General features: G+C 40.6%; 1 protein-coding gene across 37 annotated transcripts in view; it reads right to left on the reverse strand.

The window, feature by feature from the left end:
- Nucleotides 1-21,223, reverse strand: part of APBB2 (amyloid beta precursor protein binding family B member 2) — a 401,712-nt gene that overhangs the window by 249,215 nt on the left and 131,274 nt on the right. For 29 of the 37 annotated variants that reach the window (XM_063808776.1, XM_063808767.1, XM_063808773.1 and 26 more), the window contains one exon: nt 2,525-2,639. The exons of the other annotated variants lie outside the window; for them this stretch is intronic. Coding sequence is in view for 7 of the 29 variants with exons in the window: in XM_009447559.4 (XP_009445834.1) it covers nt 2,525-2,570 (46 nt within the window). In the remaining 22 variants the exon portion in view is untranslated. The remainder of the gene's footprint in view (nt 1-2,524; nt 2,640-21,223) is intronic. 37 annotated transcript variants of the gene reach the window in all.

Consider the following 21,223-nt stretch of genomic DNA (forward strand, 5'->3'; position numbering starts at 1 on the left):
TTCTTCCACTCCAAGAGCCCAAATGTTAGCATTTTAACCACTGTGAAAGAACGATGTCCTCAAAATATATTAGCTTGAACCATATGAAATTAACCTTTTTGTATGTCAAAAATGCTTAAGTACTAACAATTTCACTTGGATCAATGGCAGTACATGCCCTTCAACTTTCTTCTACATAGGGGTGGGCAAATTTTTTCTTAACAGGCTCACAGATATTTTAGGCTTTGAGGGCCAAGAGACAAAAAAGAGATTATGTAGGTGCTTATATAACCATTTAAAATGTAACCATTTAAAAATATAAAAACCACCCTCAGCTCCTATAAAAATAAGCATGGGCTGGATCTGACCTATTGGCTACAGTATGCAGATCCCTGTTATACAGGGTACAGGTGTAAACTTTTTTCTGATGATGCTCACTATGAAAATTGATAATTTCAGAGTAAATCTGTAACGCCCTTGGAGATGCTAACAATATCTGAAAATATGTGAAGAGCTGTTTACCCCAGCACTGCTGGCTTTAATGCTGGTTGTTGGTCCGAATCCCTATTCTATTATCAGCTATCCCTCCCTACTGCTATAAAATGCCACTGCTTTTAACTGTCTGACTTACTTTACAAGCAATTGTCTGGGTGAGGGCTTGAGGGTGGTTCTAACTTTGCTTTCTTTTTTCTTTTTTTGAAACAGAGTCTCGCTCTGTCACCCACGCCGGAATGCAGTGGTGCAATCTCAGCTCACTGCAACCTGTACCTCCTGGGCTCAAGCAATCCTCCCACCTCAGCCTCCCGAGTAGCTGGGACTACAGGCGCATGCCACCATACCTGGCTAATTTTTGTATTTTTTGTAGAGACAGGGTTTCATCATGTTGCCCAAGCTGGTCTTAAACTCCTGGGCTCAAGTGATCTGCCCACCTCAGCCTCCCAAAATGCTGGGATTTTTTTTTTTTTTTGAGACAGAATCTCGCTGTGTTGCCCAGGCTGGAGTGCAGTGGCGCGATCTCGGTTCACTGCAAGCTCCGCCTCCCGGGTTCACGCCATCCTCCTGCCTCAGCCTCCCGAGTAGCTGGGACTACAGGCACCCGCCCCCACACCTGGCTAATTTTTTGTATTTTTAGTAGAGACGGGGTTTCACTGTGTTAGCCAGGATGGTCTCCATCTCCTGATCTTGTGATCCGCCCGCCTCATCCTCCCAAAGTGCTGGGATTACAGGCGTGAGCCACCACGCCTGGCCCCAAAATGCTGGGATTACAGACTTGAGCCACTGCTGGGATTACAGGCATGAGCCCAGCCATAACTTTCCTATAAAGAAAAAAACTGAGCTGCACAAGGTAATAGGACTTAAAGATGAATATGAATAAGCATAATTACAGAAAGGATATGGGGGCAAAAGCACTTATGGGGAATTACCCCAAATTTCCCCTGACTTGGAGCCAAAATTCCACAGGTTCCAAAGGAAAGCAACAAAAACAAATAAATATCTATACAGCTGCTCCAAGGCCAAAAGACTGCAGGGAGCAAGAGGTAAGTCTGAGACACACTGCCCTTCATAGAAATAAACCTAGATCATTAAAGGGAAGAATCATTTTTCTCCCAGGTTAATCAGGGGTAACGACAAATAGGAAAAGGCTACAACTATAGCAGTTCCCAAAAGACTGCTGGAAAAACTTTAGTGTTGTGAGACATCGAAGGTCATCCCTGAGGGAACTGAAAGAGTTTCCTCCTTTGGAGAAGGCTAAGAAGTAAGAGCCAGGAACTCCCTCCCTAATACATATTAAACAGAGACATACCCAGGGGACCTCTCTTCTGGGTCCATGAATTTTGTGATTATAAAGGAATTCGAACAATCACTGTGAAACGTTTTTAATTTATGGCATTATTATCATTTCAAATGTTATATATTGTGATGAAAAAGGAAAGCTTAAAAAAATAAAAGCCTGTAGAAGAATAGATACATTAGACCAGGCATGGTAGCTCATGCCTGTAATCCAGAAACTTTGAGAGGTTGAGGTGGGTGGGATCTCTTGAGCCTAGGAGGTCAAGACCAGCCTGGGCAACACAGCAAGACCCCATCTCTACAAAAAATAAACAAAATTAGCCAGGCACGGTGGCACGTCTGTAGTCCCAATTACACCATAAGCTAAGGTGGAAGGATCACTTGAACCAGAAGTTCGAAGCTACAGTGAGCTGTGTTCATGCCACTGGACCCCAGCCTGGGCAACAGAGCAAGACCCTGTCTCAAAAAAGAAAAGAAAAATTTGGAAAAAAAGAATGGATGCACAGAAACAGAAAAAGGAGATTGTTGACATACACTTCTGGTCTTATAGGGCCACTTAATTACAAAAATCCTAATTTAGATAACATTTCTTACCATGCAATATTCAAAACTTACCCTAGAGCAATCCATTCTCCTGTATTTCTAAACATCCTTATTTAAACCTTTAAAGCATTTACCAATTCAGTACTCTTGTGATATTCTACAATGAAAATTAAAGAGAAAAAAGCAAGAGAGAGACTGATCCCATACATACATGAGCTGCCTGGACAACAGTGAGCCTCCGGGTACCGTCTGCCCATAGCGACAGTCAACACATTGGCAGAGGCCTCGGCAGTTCCCAAGTCCTCAGGAAAGACTGAGATGGTTAGCTGTGGTGGGGGGAGAAAAAAAAAAAAGGTAGAAACAAAACAGAGACTTAGGATAATGACAGCTTTTTTTTTTTTTTTTCATTAAAATGCTAATGATGACCACATATTTCCAGATAACCATGTTTATGAATTATTCATAGTCGCATGCAAGATGAAGTCTCCCTGTCACCGCAGGCAGGCCCAGGGCTTGCTGATGATTAGCATGCAGGCCCTGCAATAAGTGTGACAGAGGTGCAGGTCACTGGAAGGCTTGACCAGGGCTGGCCTTCTCTGACCCCCATCAAAAGTCCAGGCAATCTCACCTGCATTTCCCTGATGCTTTTCTATTCTTCCTTAACATCAAGGAATAGCACTGCCTGGCTGTTTGCTCTGACATCTGAACTAATATCCTGTAAAACTTTAAAAGCTTGAAATGAGGAAATTTTTTTTTCTGTATTGGAGAGGTTAGATGTCATGTTGATTGGAAAAAAAACCAACTTTTCAGTGACGTATAACATATAGAAAATGCACACACGACAATGGACAGCTCAATGTATTTTCTGAAACTGAAAATACACCAGATGAAAAACCAGAACATTATCAGCACTGCAGAAGTCCCCTTCATGCTCCCTTCTAAGGGTGACTCCTACGCAGAAATTATTTTTGCCCATTTTTGTGGCCATCAAGTCGATTTACTGTCAGTTGATTTTTTATTTAAAAAACATATGCAGAACACCTACTATACACCCAGCACCATGCTAAGCACTGTAGCTACAAAGATGAATAAGATACCATCTCTATCTCTAAGGAAAGTGAAGTCTAGGGGAGCCAAAGGATGCACACAAACTGGCCACCATAGGGCCATGGGATGAGCATAATCATTGAGATTCATATCAAGCATGGGCGTCTAGTCCAGAAATGGACGGGTCAGGGAGGCCTTCCAAGAAAAGGGGATGCCTAGCATGTCCTAAGGCTGGGTAGGAGTTAGCCGCGCTAGGGATGCGAGACAAGGCGATGGAAAAGGGAAAGGTAAGAAACCGCATGGTATAGTCCAGAGTTGCTGGCCACTCTCTAGAGTGAGGCCTGCAGAGTGAGGCCAGAAAAGAAGCCTGGAGCCAGATGGCAACCATGTACATGTCTCAAAGAACTCTGACTTTATCCTGGGTGTAAACAGCCACTGATGGGTCAGATCTGGGTTTTGGATGCATGATTCTCTGGGTGGATTTGAAGGGGGCAGGGTAGAGGCAGGAGACCTGTTCGGTTGTTACAATCATTCAGGGAGAAGGAAAGGGTGGAGATTAGGGCAGTAGAAGTAGGTAGAGAAGAGGAGAGAAGAATTAGTACTTGGAACCATCCGGAAGTTCAAAGCAGAACACTAGGTTTATTACACTTGGGTGGATGGTAGTGACAACCAAGGTAGAGAACATAGGAGAAGAAATAAGGAAGACAAGGAATTTAGTTTGGGGCACTAGAAACTGAGGCATCAGTGGCTCACGCCTGTAATCCCAGCACTTTGGGAGGCCAAGGCAGGCGGATCACCTGAGGTCGGGAGTTCCGGACCAGCCTGACCAACAGGGAGAAACCCCGTCTCTACTAAAAATACAAAATTATCTGGGCATGGTAGTACATGCCTGTAATCCCAGCTACTCAGGAGGCTGAGGCAGGAAAATCGCTTGAACCTGGGAGGCGGAGGTTGTAGTAAGCTGAGATCGTGCCATTGCATACTCCAGCCTGGGCAGCAAGAGTGAAACTCCGTCTCAAAAAAAAAAAAAAGAGAGAGAAATTGAAGCGTGGAAGATTCAGGTGGAGATACTCAGATATTCTTGAGCGTAAAGCCTGGAGAAGCAGCTTGAGAAAAACATAAAGGCATAAAAGCGATTACAACATAGAGAGAAGCAGAGATTGTGTCAGTGAGTGACGTCACTGCAGGAACATAGACAGAAGGAGAACATTACAGGATCAGTGCAGAATCCTGGAGAACACACATAACAGAATGTGCAGAGGAAAACCATCTTTTGAAGAAGACCCAGGAAGAATGGTAGAGAGGTACCACGGGATAGAAAGAGATGAATAAAGATAAAAAATGAAAAGTATACCTTTGGATTTGACATTTAAGAAGTCACTGTCCACCTTGATGGAGAGAGCTGTTTTAGTGAAGTGGTGGAGGCAGAGATAACAGAATAAACAGAGCAAGTGGAAGAGCCCAGGAAAGGGAATGCGTGGCTGCTGGAAGAGACTAAGTGCTCACAACGCACGGCTACAGGCTGAAGGACTCAGTTCAGAGGGAGAGGCTGAAAGTCTAAGGGGGAAGAGGTAAAGATGGCCTGAGATCTCAAAAGACGTGGGCCAAAGGGTCAGGAGTACAGATGAAGGGGCTGACCTTGAAGAAGAGGGGAGTCTACAATCCTCGGATATTAGAAGGAAAGTACAGTAGCTCCCCTTTGTCCATGGGGGATGCATTCCAGGATCCCCAGTGGATGCCTGAAACCATGGATAGAACCAAGCCCTATCTACCTATACTATGTTTTTTCCTATACATATGTACCGATGATAAAGTTTAATTTATAAATTAGGCACAGTAAGAGATTAACAATGATACCCAATAATAAAATAGAGCAAGTGAATGTGGTCTCTATTTCTCATAACTATCTTAGTGTACTGTACTATGGGAAACTGCAATCACAGAAATGAAACTGGGTAAGTGGGGGCTACTGGAAAGATAAATCCGGCTATAGTAAGTTCATAATGAATAGTATTGGGATTTGGAGGCAATAGACCAAATTGCATCAATGTTTCTAGAAAATAGTTGGCAAAGTCTCTTTGTTGAGAATGAGGTGACAAGTAAATGGTCTGAGGACATGGATCTTGAAGTTCTTGGTTTCTGGCAAGCAATCCCCCCAAATTAAAGTAGTCTAAGTCTGTTTTAAGGTAAACAAACAAACAAGGCAGTTTACAAACAAACCAAGATAGAAAAGAGCATTTATAAGTTCTACCCCTAAGAGTAGAACTTCAGAGTATCAAAAAATACTATTATAAGCAAAAGATCTGGAAGATGTCTTTTCTTAAAATGATCTCAGGCTTTGGGTGTCAACATTTCCAAAGGTGTACATGTAGTTGAATTAAGTAAAACTATTACCAACCATCTTTTTTTTTTTTTTTTTGAGATGGAGTCTCGCTCTGTTGCCAGGCTGGAGTGCAGTGGCGTGATCTCAGCTTACTGCAACCTCCGACTTCCTGGTTCAAGTAATTCTGCTGCCTCAGTCTCCTGAGTAGCTGGGATTACAGGCACATGCCACCATGCCCAGCTAATTTTTGTATTTTTAGTAGAGATGGGGTTTCACCATGTTGGCCAGGATGGTCTCGATCTCTTGACCTTGTGATCTGCCCGCCTCGGCCTCCCAAAGTGCTGGGATTACAGGAGTGAGCCACCACGCCTGGCCCTACCCACCATCTTAGAAAGCTTCTTGAATTGCTCCAATTCAAAGGTCCTTCCTACCATGGATAAACTACTGAAAATGAAAAAGAGGCAGACATTTGAGAGTAAAGGCAAGAAAGAAGGGAGAATGGGTTGGCAGTGGCACCTGCCACTGAGACTTCCTAGCTGCCTCTTAAAACAGTAGTTATGCCATCCCACTGTGATCTCCTGAACGCTTTTCCATCTAGGGTTTTAGCCAATTCAGAAATGGAGTGGAGTGACTTTATACTTGGAAAGTATCCCAGTAATGCCAAAGGAGCAAGATTCATTAGAAACCCGATGCGATGGAAAACACCTGGAAAAGCAGCTTTTATGTTCCCCAGACAGCCTTTGTGATCTCAAAAACTCTAAGACTGCTCTGCGGTTTGTCTATTCTGTTAACAGGAACAAGATCCAGGCCATTTCTGGAACTTGAAAGGATTTTAGAACCAATGCTATCTGCACTGAAGTCAGTCAGGACAGAGATGGTTTCAAAGGCATCAGATGCCTACTAACTGGAACACTCATCTCTGTATCCTCGGGGCATAGGATGTAGCAAGCAATCAATAAATGTGAAATAAATCAATAAACCAATACATTAGTTAAAAGCTTTCACAACTAGGAGGTAAGGAGGCCAATTAAATGGTGAGAACAGAAATAGTCTATTTCTTCTTTTCCTACCCTAACTGACTCAAAGCAAAGCTGCAAATCACATTCAGCTGCATTTATACTTTTCACAGAAGAAAATCTTTATGAACTCATAAATATGAACTTGTAAGTAAATACTGCATGTTAAGTGGGAGGATTCAGAAATTATGAAACACAAGATGCCTCTTAAATGGGAAAATAGATGGGTATGAACATTTTGAGGACACAAAGCAATAGAAATTGCAGACTTTACATCTGTCTGCCTTCTTTGTCATCCTCCCCTGTGAAGGACAGGACATCATTACTCTCACAGCATGGTGCCTCTCCTCCCAGATGCTCATTCACACAACCCACTTCAGTTTAACCTGCTGGGGCAGTAAGATAAATAGTCATGAGATAACCAAGTCTCACTTCCTTGAAAATTTTAAAAATTCACCTTGGTTGCAGGTCTGTTTTAGTCCTAATATATATTTCTATTACTCACGATTTTACTTCTTTTATAATAAAAGAAGCCCTGAGGTATCATGATCTTACTGGACACATTTTATTTTATTTTACTTATTTATTTATTTTTTGAGACAGAGTTTCACTCCTGTCGCCCAGACTGGAGTGCGGTGGTGAGATCTCGGCTCACTCCAATCTCCGCCTCCCGGGTTCAAGTGATTCTTGTATCTCAGACACGCAAGTAGCTGGGATTACAGGCATGCACCACCACACCCGACTAATTTTTAGTAGAGACAGGGTTTTACCACATTGGCCAGGTTGGTCTTGCACTCCTGACCTCAAGCGATCCACCTGCCTCGGCCTCCCAAAGTGCTGGGACTACAGGCGTGAGCCACCATGCCTGGCCTGAACACATTTTATATTACGCAGCAGCACAAGGTAATATTTGTCTAAAAATAACTTTAATAATAAAGCTTCCAAAGGTGAGGAATAGTTTTTTTTATTAGTATGTACCACGTGACATTTTTCTGAACTGTTAAAAAATAACTTGATCCTGAAAACATCAAATCTGATTGTGTCCATCTGACTAGCAATATCTCGGGAAGGAAATCAACCTTTGAGACTTCTTTCTACTCTTAAGAACGCTAAGATCAAGATAAATATAAGCTATTCACTTGAATGCAAGCCATCAAGGAAAGGAAGGGAATATATTTGCCAGTCTACAAAGTGTTTAGTGTGCAGCTTTTTAATTACTGCATTTACGGTACTAGCCATAATATATTCACTATCACAAATGCTCTACAAAGTCATTAATCCTCAACAAATACATTAATGCTTCCCTCCTCTCCTACAAGTTCTTACTATGCTGATGTGGGGCAAAAATGCCAAGAATTCTCTCCAAAGTAAACATTTCATGCCAACAGCCACTAGTTCTACAATGCTCATTTCACTATTTTAAGATATGTAATAGCTCTGCTTAAGCATTTCCTGCTGTTGACCTAAAAGATAAGTTTGTAAACAAAAAATTTTTAAATGGCTTTACTTAAAGCAACAATTTTTAATAGAAAGGTGATGTAAGCTATCTAAAAGGTTGCTTATGCTCTTCCAAAATAATATATTCTATAATTCAATAATTATAATTCTCTGCATCATTCTGCAGTTATAGTACAATATAATTTCTGCTTTTTAAAATCTCCAGGAATAGGCCGGGCACGCTGGCTCACACCTATAATCCTAGCACTTTGGGAGGCCAAGGCAGGCAGATTACCTGAGGTCAGGAGCTCGAGACCAGCCTGGCCAACATGGCAAAACCCCATCTCTACTAAAAATACAAAAATTAGCCAGGCGTGGTGGCGGGCGCCTGTAATCTCTCCCACTTGTGAGGCTGGGGCAGGAGAATCGCTTGAACCCGGGAGGCGGAGGTTGCAGTGAGCAGAGATCATGCCACTGCACTCCAGCCTGGGTGACAGAGCGAGACTCCGTCTCAAAAAAAAAAAAAAAATTAAAAAAAAAAAAAATCTCAAAGAATAAGACATTGAGAATGATCACGATTTTCAAAACAGCTGAAGGATTACCCATTTAAGTATCAAAATGGGTTTAATTTCAACCATAGTGGATTAATTTTTTTTTCTAAAAGGTAATGCCTTCTTCAGAGAATCCAGAATATGATTAATCTTTGTTTGGTGACACAGGATCATCAACATGACTATAAATTACTTGCTCTGCTGGAACATGAGAATACTAACTCCAAGGAAAAGGAGTGGCAGCAGTTACTGGGTAGGAGCTGGGTTTCTACCACCACAAAGAGAGCTGGATGGGGAGTTACTACTAAAGCACAGGGTGCAATGAGAATCAAAAGGAAGAAACTGCTGAAGTTCTCACAACAGGGAAAGCACAAATATAAATACACTCTGGAGAGCCCAAGGGGAAATCCAAGTTACAGAGCCAGGTCTGAAGTCAAGAGCTGTGGCCGACTAGAGTCAGGATCTGAGTTGGAGATAAATTGATGGCGAATAGAGGGAGAGGGTGTGAGGTTGGCTTTGTGTGTATCCTGCTGGTAACTGGGTTTAACCTGCCCATTAAAGGCCAGTGGCAAGACAGCTGTTCTCACAAGCTTCTGAGGCAACAGAGGGCTGTTTATTCCTCTACTCAAAGGCAGATGGCTGCTAGGCTTTGGGGATATGTGTCTGCCTTTCACAGTCTGGCTATCTCCTCTCCTTTGTCCTAAAGAGTTGCATCTCATTTCTGTTATAGTACCAACCTTTCCCTTCTTCAAGTCAGCTATGATTTTGGAATTCAAATAAAATAATGAAGTGTAAGAGAACGAAACTTAAAATACCAAGCTCCAGATAAGATCTGAAGGGCACAGGGCACAGCCTCTGAACACATACTTGGGCTGTTGTGATGCCTTTTTTGTTTATTTCTTGGTTCTTAGGGAATTCAAATAGTGTTCCTTAAGCAGAACTCATTTGAAGTCATTTAGCCAAGCCTAAAACCTGCCCGGAGCGTGTTATTTCTAAGTGACCACTGTTATTTAACAAGCACCTCCTTTGGAGAAATTCAATAAGCAGAATCTCCAGAAACACAACAAAACCAATTGCCCTGATGTGAACAATCTAGAAATGTGGGAACAAACTCAGAACCTGAAGAAAGGGAGGACTTTACCATTGCATACATTAAGTGACTGTTGGCAAATCAATTAGCCTTCCAAGCCTCATCTGTAAAATGGGCTAAGGATATCTGCCTTGCAAAGGTATGATTGAGAACAAAAGGAAAGGCTCAGAAGAGATCTACAAATATGAATTACGCCTTAATTAAGTGGTAACAGATGTGAATTACACCTTAATTAAGTACATAACCCCCTACAACACACAGATCTTTATTTAGACCTTTTTTTTAGACTAGGTCTTGTGCCTAGTAGTTTCTATCCAACTTTTACCACCCCAGATAAGATTCTTTTTCCCAATTATTTCCACAGAACATTCTTCTTGGCTAAAAAATATTTTTAACTTCACTGCTCATATAGCAAGAACAACTACTCCTGAATTTTCAGAGTAAAAAAACCTAGAATGTAAAAATTCCCCATTATGATTTTCCCATTTTGTTTCTTCTTAACAACTTCCTATCTAAGTTCTTTTCTCTTTTTCCCATTTTTCTTTATAGCATCTTTGTGGATCTTATTTTCTCACTTTAAGTTCAACCCTTGCTGTAATGTGATTTAGCAGTTTACAAGGCACCTTCACATATATTACCTTATTTCCCTTAAATTTCTTCTATTCTCTTTGTTTCTTGCCTTACTTTCAGAAATACAAACAGAACTTTCTAAAATCAGCAAAGAAGCAATTTTTCACCTTCCAACTGCCAACCTACTAATACACAATACTTGGCAGAGCTGTCCAAAGCAAGTCAGACTACATACAGTATACCTAAATCCTGACACCTCCAACTCTCTTAACAAATAATTTTTTTTCTCCGTGGTAATGGTCTCTTGAAGTTAAAATATAGTGAGAAATGTGTAAACATACCAATATATTAAAATAAGACAAGTGAATCCTTTTAAGAATCATGAAAAATAATTAACAACAACAACAAAAGAAAAAAACAGCGGGAGGCCCAGTGAGGTGGTTCACACCTGTAATCTCAGCATTACAGTGTGTAATGAATACAATGATACAATGAAGCTAAAGTAGTAGGATCACTTGAGGCCAGTAGTTCAAGACCAGCCTGGGCAATGTAGCAAGACCTCATCTCATCAATTAAGCAGTCAATCAATATGCTAGCAAGTCGGGTGTGATGACACGTGCCTGTAGTCTCAACTACTTGGGAGGCTGAGGCAGGAGGATTGCTTGAGCCCAGGAGTTCAAGGCTACAGTGAGCTATGATGGTGCCACTGCACTTCAGCCTGGGTGACAGAGTAAGACCATCTCTAAACAAACAAACAAAGGAATAAGAGGTTGAAAACATTAGCAGAAAGAAAAAAGAAGGAATAAAGTTGTTATTTTTGCTTCCAGTAAAATTTCCATCATCTTTCTTACCAGAGCTGTTCTTCCCCAAGCTCTGCATTAAATAATCTGATCATTAAATCTGTGAAAACCACAAGGGATGTGCCCATCTCATTAAAAAAGATGATCATTTGAGCTATGATAATGAGAAAGAGCATCTATTTTTGGTTTTAAGGACAGAAGTACTTCCTGCCTGTTGCTCAGAGCAGCGACACTTCTAGTTAGCTTTAGCACAAAACAGATGCCCCAGCACTCTTTATCATAGTGACAACAGGAACCTGCAAATAGAAAGATTTCATCTCAGAACTTCTACATACTCTCAATCTATTGATTTATCAACAAAGAACATGAGGCGTCTGAAACAGAAAAATATTAATTCTACCATATGAAGGCAAATATTATTATTATTATTATTTTTTTTTTTTTTTGAGATGGAGTCTTGCTCTGTCGCCCAGGCTGGAGTGCAGTGGCACCATCTCGGCTCACTGCCAGCTTCCGCCTCCCGGGTTCACGCCATTCTCCTGCCTCAGCCTCCCGAGTAGCTGGGACTACAGGCATCCGCCACCAAGGCCTGGCTAATTTTTTGTATTTTTAGTAGAGATGGGGTTTCACCATATTATTGTTTTTTTTTAAAGGATTTTTGTAAACTCTAGATTAGAAATTAGATCAGGCCCAGCATGGTGGCTCATGCCTGTAATCCCAGCACTTTGGGAGGCCGAGGTAAGTGGACCACCTGAGCCCAGGAATTCCAAGACAAGCCTGAGAAACATGGCAAAACTCGACTCCACAAAAAATTATCTGGCCACGTGTCTGTAGTCCCAGCTACTTGGGGGGCTGAGGCAGGAGGACTGCTTGAGCCCAGGAGGGCGATGCTGCAATGAGTCATGTTCGTGACAATGCACTCCAGCCTGGGCAACAAGAGTGACACTCTGTCTCCAAAAAAACAAAAGAAATCAGATCAGATTCCCCTATATTCATTCAAACTCTGGAGATACAAAACCTTTAAAATTTGAATTGATTGCCCTTTGACTTTACAATGGTTGAACAAGACCCAAAAATAATTTTACAGTAATCTTTGATACACATTAATAATATATTAAACATAATTTTAATAAATCAGTTGTTATTCCTAAAATTGAAGTACTAATGAAATTTAAGGAGAAAAGTTGAAAGATAATACTCGGCCTTGATTCTGCTGTGGTGTTTACATGTTCAATGATGGAAGCTTCTGGCACATAAAACTTTCTGCATTTTGTAAGAGATACTCTGGGTGATTTGAGCATGGGAATGGAGAAGAACATCAAGGGTCCAACATTATTCATGGAATCTACAGAGATGCCTCACGGAAGCTCAGTTCCCTATAGAACACAACTGGGACCACTGGATAAAGTGGCTCTTAGAAAAGAATGTTTTCTTCCAGCTTAGACCCAACTCAAGTCAAGCTAATAGGAAATCTAAGAAAAACTGACCCAACTGTGATTATGGCTCCAGGCAATGAAGGTCATTATTTTTTGTAATGGTGGAAATGTTATGTTACGCTTATAACTGGGTCTGAGGTCAGACTTGGAATGTATACTTTAGAGATAACTGACCTTTTTTCTATTATATTCTCAAACCAACAAACAGTATCACTTAGTTCATTTTGACAGTGAGAGTAATAATCTCTGAATAAAACTGAAAAGTACAGAGTGATCAAATGAACTCTTCCTTAATGGACCAGACAACCACGTATCTAAATTGAACTGAATCTCACAAGTTGATCACCAGGGATTATCAGGTACATGTGATAGATTACAACCCTGTGCTTATCTCCATTCCCTCCCAAAACCACCCCTAAATGACAGTAAGCGAGAGGCAGAGATAAGTTCATGAGAAGAGAGAATGGAAGAGGACAAAATTCATGGAAAACATTTTTGGAAAATGGCCCAATGATGAGTGAATTTTCAAAGCAGGGGCAGACAAAACATAAACGTCTATAGACAGAATTGTCAGGAAGTAACAAACCAGTATGCGGCAAAGAACTTGAGGAAAGTGCAAGTTAAGACACGGTTAAGTGGGGTTTGGATGAGAAGACAGGATGGAGGCAGCACTGAAAACTGGGGGATGGCTTGCAAGTCATTTTAAGGAGTAAAACTCCATATCTTTGCTAAACCATGAAGCTTGCTATGCCCCTCCTCCCACCTCAGCAAAGGTTAAGCTTGAGAGGATCTGCACTCGGGGACACTAGGAACAGTGACCGGGTGGAGGGACCGACTGAAAAAGAGAAGGACTAAGTGGAACTATGCACTCCACAGCCCCTTCCTCTGCTGGGTTCCCAGAGCACTGGCCAGTAGGAGATTGGTACTGGAGACTTTTCTGGAGAAACTAACCTGTCCAAGAAAAGAGATCTACAGATACCAAAACTGGAAGACAAGGTGACTTCTGAAAAGAGGTGGTCATCTTATGCGAGGCCACCAATTGACAAAGCCTTGCTTTGTGCCTCCTCATGAATAAAGATGACAAGATGAACACCAAGCATGTGAAATAGGGTCCAGCATGACAGACAGGAACTTCAGGAGGGAACAGGGTCAATGCAGGGAGAAGACTTCAAATATACGTAATTAAGAACCCCAAGAGGGTAAAACATATTGCATCCACAAAGCAATAACGAATGGATGCTATAAAATACAGATACTGTGAGAACAAGAAAAAGCTCCTAGAAATTAATATTATAATCACAGAAATTAAAAAATCAACAGAGAGGTTAATAGATAATAGAGGTAAATGTTCCCCTAAAGTAGAACAAAAAGATAAAAGGATAAAAATCAGGATTTTTTTTTTTTTTTTTTTTTGAGACACAGTCTTGCTCTGTGGCCCAGGCTGGAGTGCAGTGGTATAATCGTAGCTCACTGCAGCTTCGAATCCTTGGGCTCAAGTGATCCTCCCACCTCAACTTCCTGAGTAAGTAGGACTACAGGCTATCATACCACCACACCCAGCTAATTTTTTTTTTTTTTGGAAGAGATAAGGACTCACTATGTTGCCCAGACTTGTCTGGAACTCCTGGGCTCAGGCAATCCTCCCACCTTGACCTCTGAGAATGCTGGGATTACAGGTGTAAGCCCACACACAGCCAGGGATTTTTTTTTTTAAACAATAATTACATTGGAGGAAAAATCCAAGAGTTCCAGCATCTGACAAATAGGAACTCCAAAAAAGAGAACAGTCTTCACAATGAATGAAAAAGTGACATACCAAGGTGGATTACAAGAAAAGCTCAGAACACTGGGGGATTTTTAAATACCCTAAAAGCATCCAAAAAGAAAAGAAACAAGTCACATACAAAGTACATAGAGTCAGAAGAGCATGCAACAATTCTGTAACAAAATTGGAAGCAGAAGAAAATGGAACAAACCCTCTAAACTCCCAGGGAAAGTAATCTCCAACTTTAAATTAGATATCAATCATATGTAAGGGAAGACCAAATGATATTTTGACACATGCCAGATCTCAAAAAAATTCCATCTACACATGCTTTCTCACAAAGCAGCCAGGCAATGTGCCTCCCCAAAAGAGGGTCAAAACCAAAAGAGATGGCATCCAATAAACAGGTCAATCAAGAATTCCCAACGTGATTGCTAAGGACAAATTCCAGGTCAACAGCTGTGCATAGGCCTCAAGAGTAAACAGTCCAGAACAGAGTGAGCAAGCAGAGAGCCCAAGAAAAATGTCACATGCACACACGCAAGAACCAAGAGATGTGCCATTGTGTTTGACCTTATTTGAGAATTTGGGGATAAATAAATAGTAAATAAATAGAATACCAAGCAACAAAATTTTAATGTGCTATACAAGAAAGAAAATAAAATAACAGTATCCTGCATAGCTCAGCTGTGAAAAATATTTACAGTGAAAACAAACTGAGATATAACTATCTTAGAGAGTACAAGTGCAGGTATTTAAGGGAGGAAGAATAAAAGAAAGATAAACCCCTCTCTTCCTCAATGGAATTCATGTTTAATGACTAAAATGGAAAAAAAAATTCAAGAATTACCAATATAAACATATTAATTTGCTACAAGGAAGTAAATACCAGAAGAAGAGCTAAATGAACTAAAGAGTAGTTGCTTCTGAGAAGTGGAAAACGGCAATGCAAATCCGTGGGCAAGAATTTGTAAGCTATATACATGTATAATTGCAATTAAAAAATCAACTTTTAAAAGGGTAGAAGTTCATCAATGAAACATATAAACCACCCAACTGTATAAGACAAATTGATAATGTGAAATTTCATTTTCTACTATAAACAAGGAAACAGATAAGTCTTAATCTGCTCCTCCTAGCTAATCCAATTGTTAAAATTCAATTTAGTGCATCTTGTTATTTAAGGACCACGGTGTGAGAGGTCAAATATGCCTAAATCTTCACACCTCTAGCTTTAGTTAACACATGGTGAAGGGGACCCTGGACACCAGTGCACAAGGAACAACTGGCCGTCTTAGTTAAATAGAGTTCATTAACCACAGCTTCATATGGATAAACACCTTGGCCACTGTAACACCTCCCCTTCTACCAGAGTGCTTACTGAAGCTTCTTATGGTGACTTTTATCCTTATGTGGGGAGAAGGATTGGGAAATGGCTGGCATCTAAACTCTGTTCCCCTCTGAGGAATTTGGGGAATTCCTCATCATGTGAGTTCTGATGCACATCTCTCAACATAGAAGCAAAAATGGCTAGACACTATCATTCCCAGAGTGTCTTGTAGCCAAGGCTTGCACATGACTCAGCCGTGGTCAACCCTGAATCTAGAACCAGAGACATAAAGAGGCAGGAGCAGGAGGGAAATTACCATGGGTGAGGGCAATGGCAACAACACCCACTGCTCAGAGGCAGCAAAGGCTGAAGTGACAGAGTTGGTACCAAGTGTCTGATCCTGAAGAGATGGTCAGCACGAACACTAATGTCCAGTGTTCAGTGACAGGGTCTACCCAACATAGAACTAATCTTATTGTATGACCTTGGCTATGAATCTGGCTGTGTAGTCTCTTTTTAGTGCCTGTTCTTTCTCCCAACTTGGGTAAATTCAGAATGTACCCAATATCTTCTCAATAAATTATTTCTTTGCTTAAACCATTAAGCTAGTCTCTGTTGCTTCTATCCAAGAACCCTGACTGATACATTGCTCCAGGATACACAGGTAGAGATAGGTAGCCATCCACCGAAGTTAAGAATGAAATGTTTGTTTCATAAGATTTCAAAGCAGAACTAAGATTTTTCCATAGAGAAACATGGGGGAAGGTTAAGCTTTAAGATACAGTTAAAACTGTTTGTGGAACGTTAAGGGTTACCAAAGTTTTGGTAGGCTCATCAATTTTTTTTTTTTTTTTTGAAATGGAGTCTCGTTCTGTCGCCAGGCTGGAGTGCAGTGGCACGATCTCGGCTCACTGCAACCTCCACCTCCCAGGTTCAAGTGATTCTCCTGCCCCACCCTCCCAAGTAGCTGGGACTACAGGCGCAGGCCATCACACCCCGCTAATTTTTGTATTCTTAGTAGAGACGGGGTTTCACCGTGTTGTCCAGGATGGTCTCGATCTCTTGACCTCGTGATCCACCTGCCTTGGCCTCCCAAAGTGCTGGGATTACAGGCGTAAACCACCACGCCCGGCCAGCTCACCTATTCTTTATATTAGTTTCTACCATTAGCCAACCCATTCAGAGTTCTAAACCACTAATTGACCTCACAACAACCTCACTTTGGAAATGTAAGCAGCTTGTGAATTGGGAGCTGCCACTGTTTGCATGTGGCCAGAGACATGCTCAGATTCTTACTGTTGTGAATGGGCAGAAGAGTAGTGGGTGAGGAAGAACAATTTTCTTTGTCTTTCCACTGAAACACAGCTTTCAGAGAGACGAGGCAGTTTGAAAACCAGTGGTCAGGAACTACACGACTATGAAAATGCAAACCAAGGCATCCAAAGATTTACATTCAACTCTAGAAACATCAATATTGCTGAAAAGCTACACCCATCAATTCAGCATTCTGCAGCACATTTAGTTCCAAGTCTGAGAACACTGAACCTGGGCAATTTATCTGCATATGCCTCAGGCTAACCACACAAATTTTGCAGACAAAGCTAGAAGTTAAGATAGAGAGCTTAGAATGCACTGTTGATGTGACCAAAAGGGCTTCATAAAGGAATCAAATGCAGTAATGACATTAATAGAAATGTGGATGCAGAGAAAGAAAGTCTCTGCGGTGCCCCACTGTCTCTGAAAACTGAGGATGGCTTTCATGACAAAGAAGTAACCTTTTGTTAGCTGTACACAACAAGATCATACAAACCCGATAAAGAGGGCTTGCAAAATAAATGCAAAGCTTGACGCCTGCATATAATTTTCCCTCCTGTGGTGTTATTTCATAAAGACTTGTCAAGAGATCAATCCCTCAGTCACAAAAGTCAGGCTACACATCACCTTGGGGGACAATTATTTAATTTCAGTTGGTGATGTAAATGCTCCTTTTTTTTTTTTTTTTTTTTTTTTTTAAGATGTTGTTTCACTCTTGTTGCCCAGGCTGGAGTGCAGTGGCATGATCTCTCCTCACTGCAACCTCCACCTCCCAGATTCAAGCAATTCTCCTGCCTCAGCCTCCCGACTAGCTGGGACTACAGGTGCCTGCCACTACACCAGGCTAATTTTTGTATTTTTAGGAGAGTTTTTTTGTTTTAGGAGATATTTTGTATTTAGGAGATATTTTTGTATTTTAGGAGTTTCACCATGTAGGCCAGGCTGGCCTGGAACTCCTGACCTCAGGTGATCCACCTGCCTCGGCCTGTAAATGCTACTTCAAATTTGACCAATTGCCAAACTACCTTTACCATACATTCTTCTACGTAGTCAGTTCTCTTGACGTATCTAATGGCCACTAAAACAAGAGTTTCATTCCACAGCTGTCCAAGTGAGTTACACTACGCTCACATGGTATTTTGAAGAGCTGAGATAAATTTATCTCAGTCAATCCCAGATTATTCCTCTCTTGCTTCATTTGAAGATCACACAACAGGACAGTGATTCTGCACAGCAGTGTGTGTGTATCTGTGTGTGTGTATGTGTGTATACGTGTATGAAACTGTACAATCTAATCACCACAGCTCTGCAAAGAACATGGCACAATTCTATTCAGGTTTCAGAAATGGAAAGACAAAAAGGGAAAAAAAATCCCAAGAAATCATTCTCAAAAGCTGTTTCCAGAATACCTTCTTGAGAAATTTAAAAATAGGGTCCACTTTGCAATGCATGCGTATAAAGGAGGTAAATTCATAGCTAGCTAATCACCTTTTAATGCTAGAACCATAAATGGCTATTTCCAAAATATATTCATTGTATCAAATACCTGAACTGATACTTAGTTATATAAAATTTTTTTTCCATCTCAACAAAGCTTTAAGACAGCCTCCAAACATTTATACACAGGGGTTTTACCTTGTCCAGTGAAGGTTCTACTTCCAACCAACACAAGTACCAGAATTTTAAACTTTTACTATAAAAATCTCTATGGGATTATATAATCTTTCAACCATCTTCTTAACTTGAAATTTTTTTAACTAAACAAATATGACAAGACAGAATTAAAATTGCATTGATCATAGAATATGAACTGATAGTCAATGAAGTACTAAGGAAAGTATAAATTGGTGAAATATTGTCATTCGTTTAAAAAACTACAATTAAAAGCAAGTCAAATGAACTACCGATACTTTGACACCTACTACAAATACAGCAGATTGTAGTAGGTATAGAAAGGAAAAAGACTTGTGACACAGTTACTGGCAACAGGGAACTTAGTATGTTGGAGGAACATGACACAGTATGTTGGAGGAACATGACACGGAACTCCAGACAAACATTGGATCACAGACACAGGTTTAGACTTAAAAGGAAGTTATGGATAGGTCAGGTGGGGCCATTTTCTGTCAGATAAACCTATTAGACACATTTTAAAAACGTAACATGGTATGTCCACACCTCATAACTTAAAAGAACACCAATCAACAATGCTCTCAAAGTAAATTACATGCTAAGAAACTTTAACCCTTATCTTTCCAACATCCCTCATCACACAGTACTTATTTTTGATAAGTTTGAGTCTCCCACTATGCAACAAAATATCAAACATCGGGGGGTGTCCTATTTAGCTTTGATTCCTTAGCTCTTGGAACCTATGGAACGCATAATGATCCAATGTATTTTCTTGGAAGATATATGGCTGAGTGAAAGAATGAATGAACAGTGTTATAATAGCAGCTGTTAATTTGAATTTATTTGAATATAAAGATTGATTCTTCACAGTAAAACACAGTTCAGGAGGCTTCTACAAAGTTATGTTTCTTTCTTTCTTTCTCTTTTTTTTTTTTTTTTTTTTAAGAGTTAGTGGTCCTGCTCTGTCACCCAGGCTGAAGTACAATGACACAATCATAGCTCCCTGCAGCTTCAAATCCCAGGGCTAAAGAGATCCTCTCCAAAGTTATATTTCATAAAACAAATGGCCAAAATTAATGATAAAATTAATAAAAATATGCAAAAGAGTTGTTCACTGAAGCATTATTCACAAAAGGAAAAATGGCAACAATCTAAATTTTCAGCAGCTGGGCGGCATGCAGTTTTATTATGGTCATACACTGATAGATTATGGAACTATTAAAAATGACAAATATAGGCTGTGCACGGTGGCTCACTCCTGTAATCCTAGCACCTTGGGAGGCCGAGGCGGGAAGATCACTTGAGGTCAGGAGATCGAGACCATCCTGGCTAACACGGTGAAACCCCATCTCCACTAAAAATACAAAAAAATTAGCCAGGCGTGGTGGCGCATGCCTGTAGTCCCAGCTACTCAGGAAGCTGAGGCAGGAAAATGGCGTGAACCCGGGAGGCGGAGGTTGCAGTGAGGAGACATCATCCCACTGCACTCCAGCCTGGGCAACAGAACAAGACTTTGTCTCAATACATAAATAAATAAGACAAATATGAAGGCCTGAAACAGAGAGACATTAAGATATAACAGGAATAAAAAATAAGTAGACCAAAGTAGTATGTATGCTATAGCTACAAACAGATAAAAATATGTACCCATGTAAAAAGACGGGAATGAAATACATACAAAATATACTTGTTAAAGTATATAGCTTTAGGGCTTACAGGTCATTTTTTTCCACTCTAAACTTTTTGTAAAACTGTTACATTGTGGCCGGGTGCAGTGGCTCACGCCTGTAATCTCAGCACTTTGGGAGGCCAAGGCAGGTGGATCACTAGGTCAAGAGATCAAGACCATCCTGGCCAACATGTGAAACCCCGTCTCTACTAAAAACACAAAAATTAGCCGGGCACGGTGGCCCGCACCTATAGTCGCAGCTACTCAGGAGGCTGAAGCAGGAGAATCGCTTGAACCCAGAAGGTGGAGGCTGCAGTGAGCTGAGATCACGCCACTGCACTCCAGCCTGGAGACAGATTGAGACTCCGTCTCAAAAAAAAAAAAAAAAAAAAAAAAAAGTTACATTGCCATTTATAGGTCCTGTTGTAAAGGTAGAAGTTTCACAGTAAGTTTCTAACAGTAATTATTACAGTGATCATTAACAGTAACTTATTTCATCACATCTAACTGCTGTTGACTAGAAGATACACCACTATTTTCTGTACTAAGAATAAAAATAAAAGTTATGTTACATTCATAGGCCTTAAAAAATAATAAAAAATTAAAATGCTGCAAATCATAGCTGCAAAATGTCAGTGACTGCAAGATACATCAAATTTTAAAGATATTAAAATGTGAAAAGATCTGTATCTTAGAATCAATAAAATATGTATTATAAAGCTGCAATATAAAAATATTTTATTGGTAAAAAAAGTGATCATTAATAGTGACTAGATAACAAACTAATAAATCTATGAAAACTTTGATAGAAATCTCTTAAAGAAATAGGCTGGGCACGGTGGCTCACGCCTGTAATCCCAGAACTTCAGAAGGCCGAGACGGGCGGATCACCTGAGGTCGGGAGTTTGAGACCAGCCTGGCCAACATGAA

Source organism: Pan troglodytes, chromosome 3 (assembly GCF_028858775.2).
Source record: "Pan troglodytes isolate AG18354 chromosome 3, NHGRI_mPanTro3-v2.0_pri, whole genome shotgun sequence".
Taxonomy (NCBI): Eukaryota; Metazoa; Chordata; class Mammalia; order Primates; family Hominidae; genus Pan; species Pan troglodytes.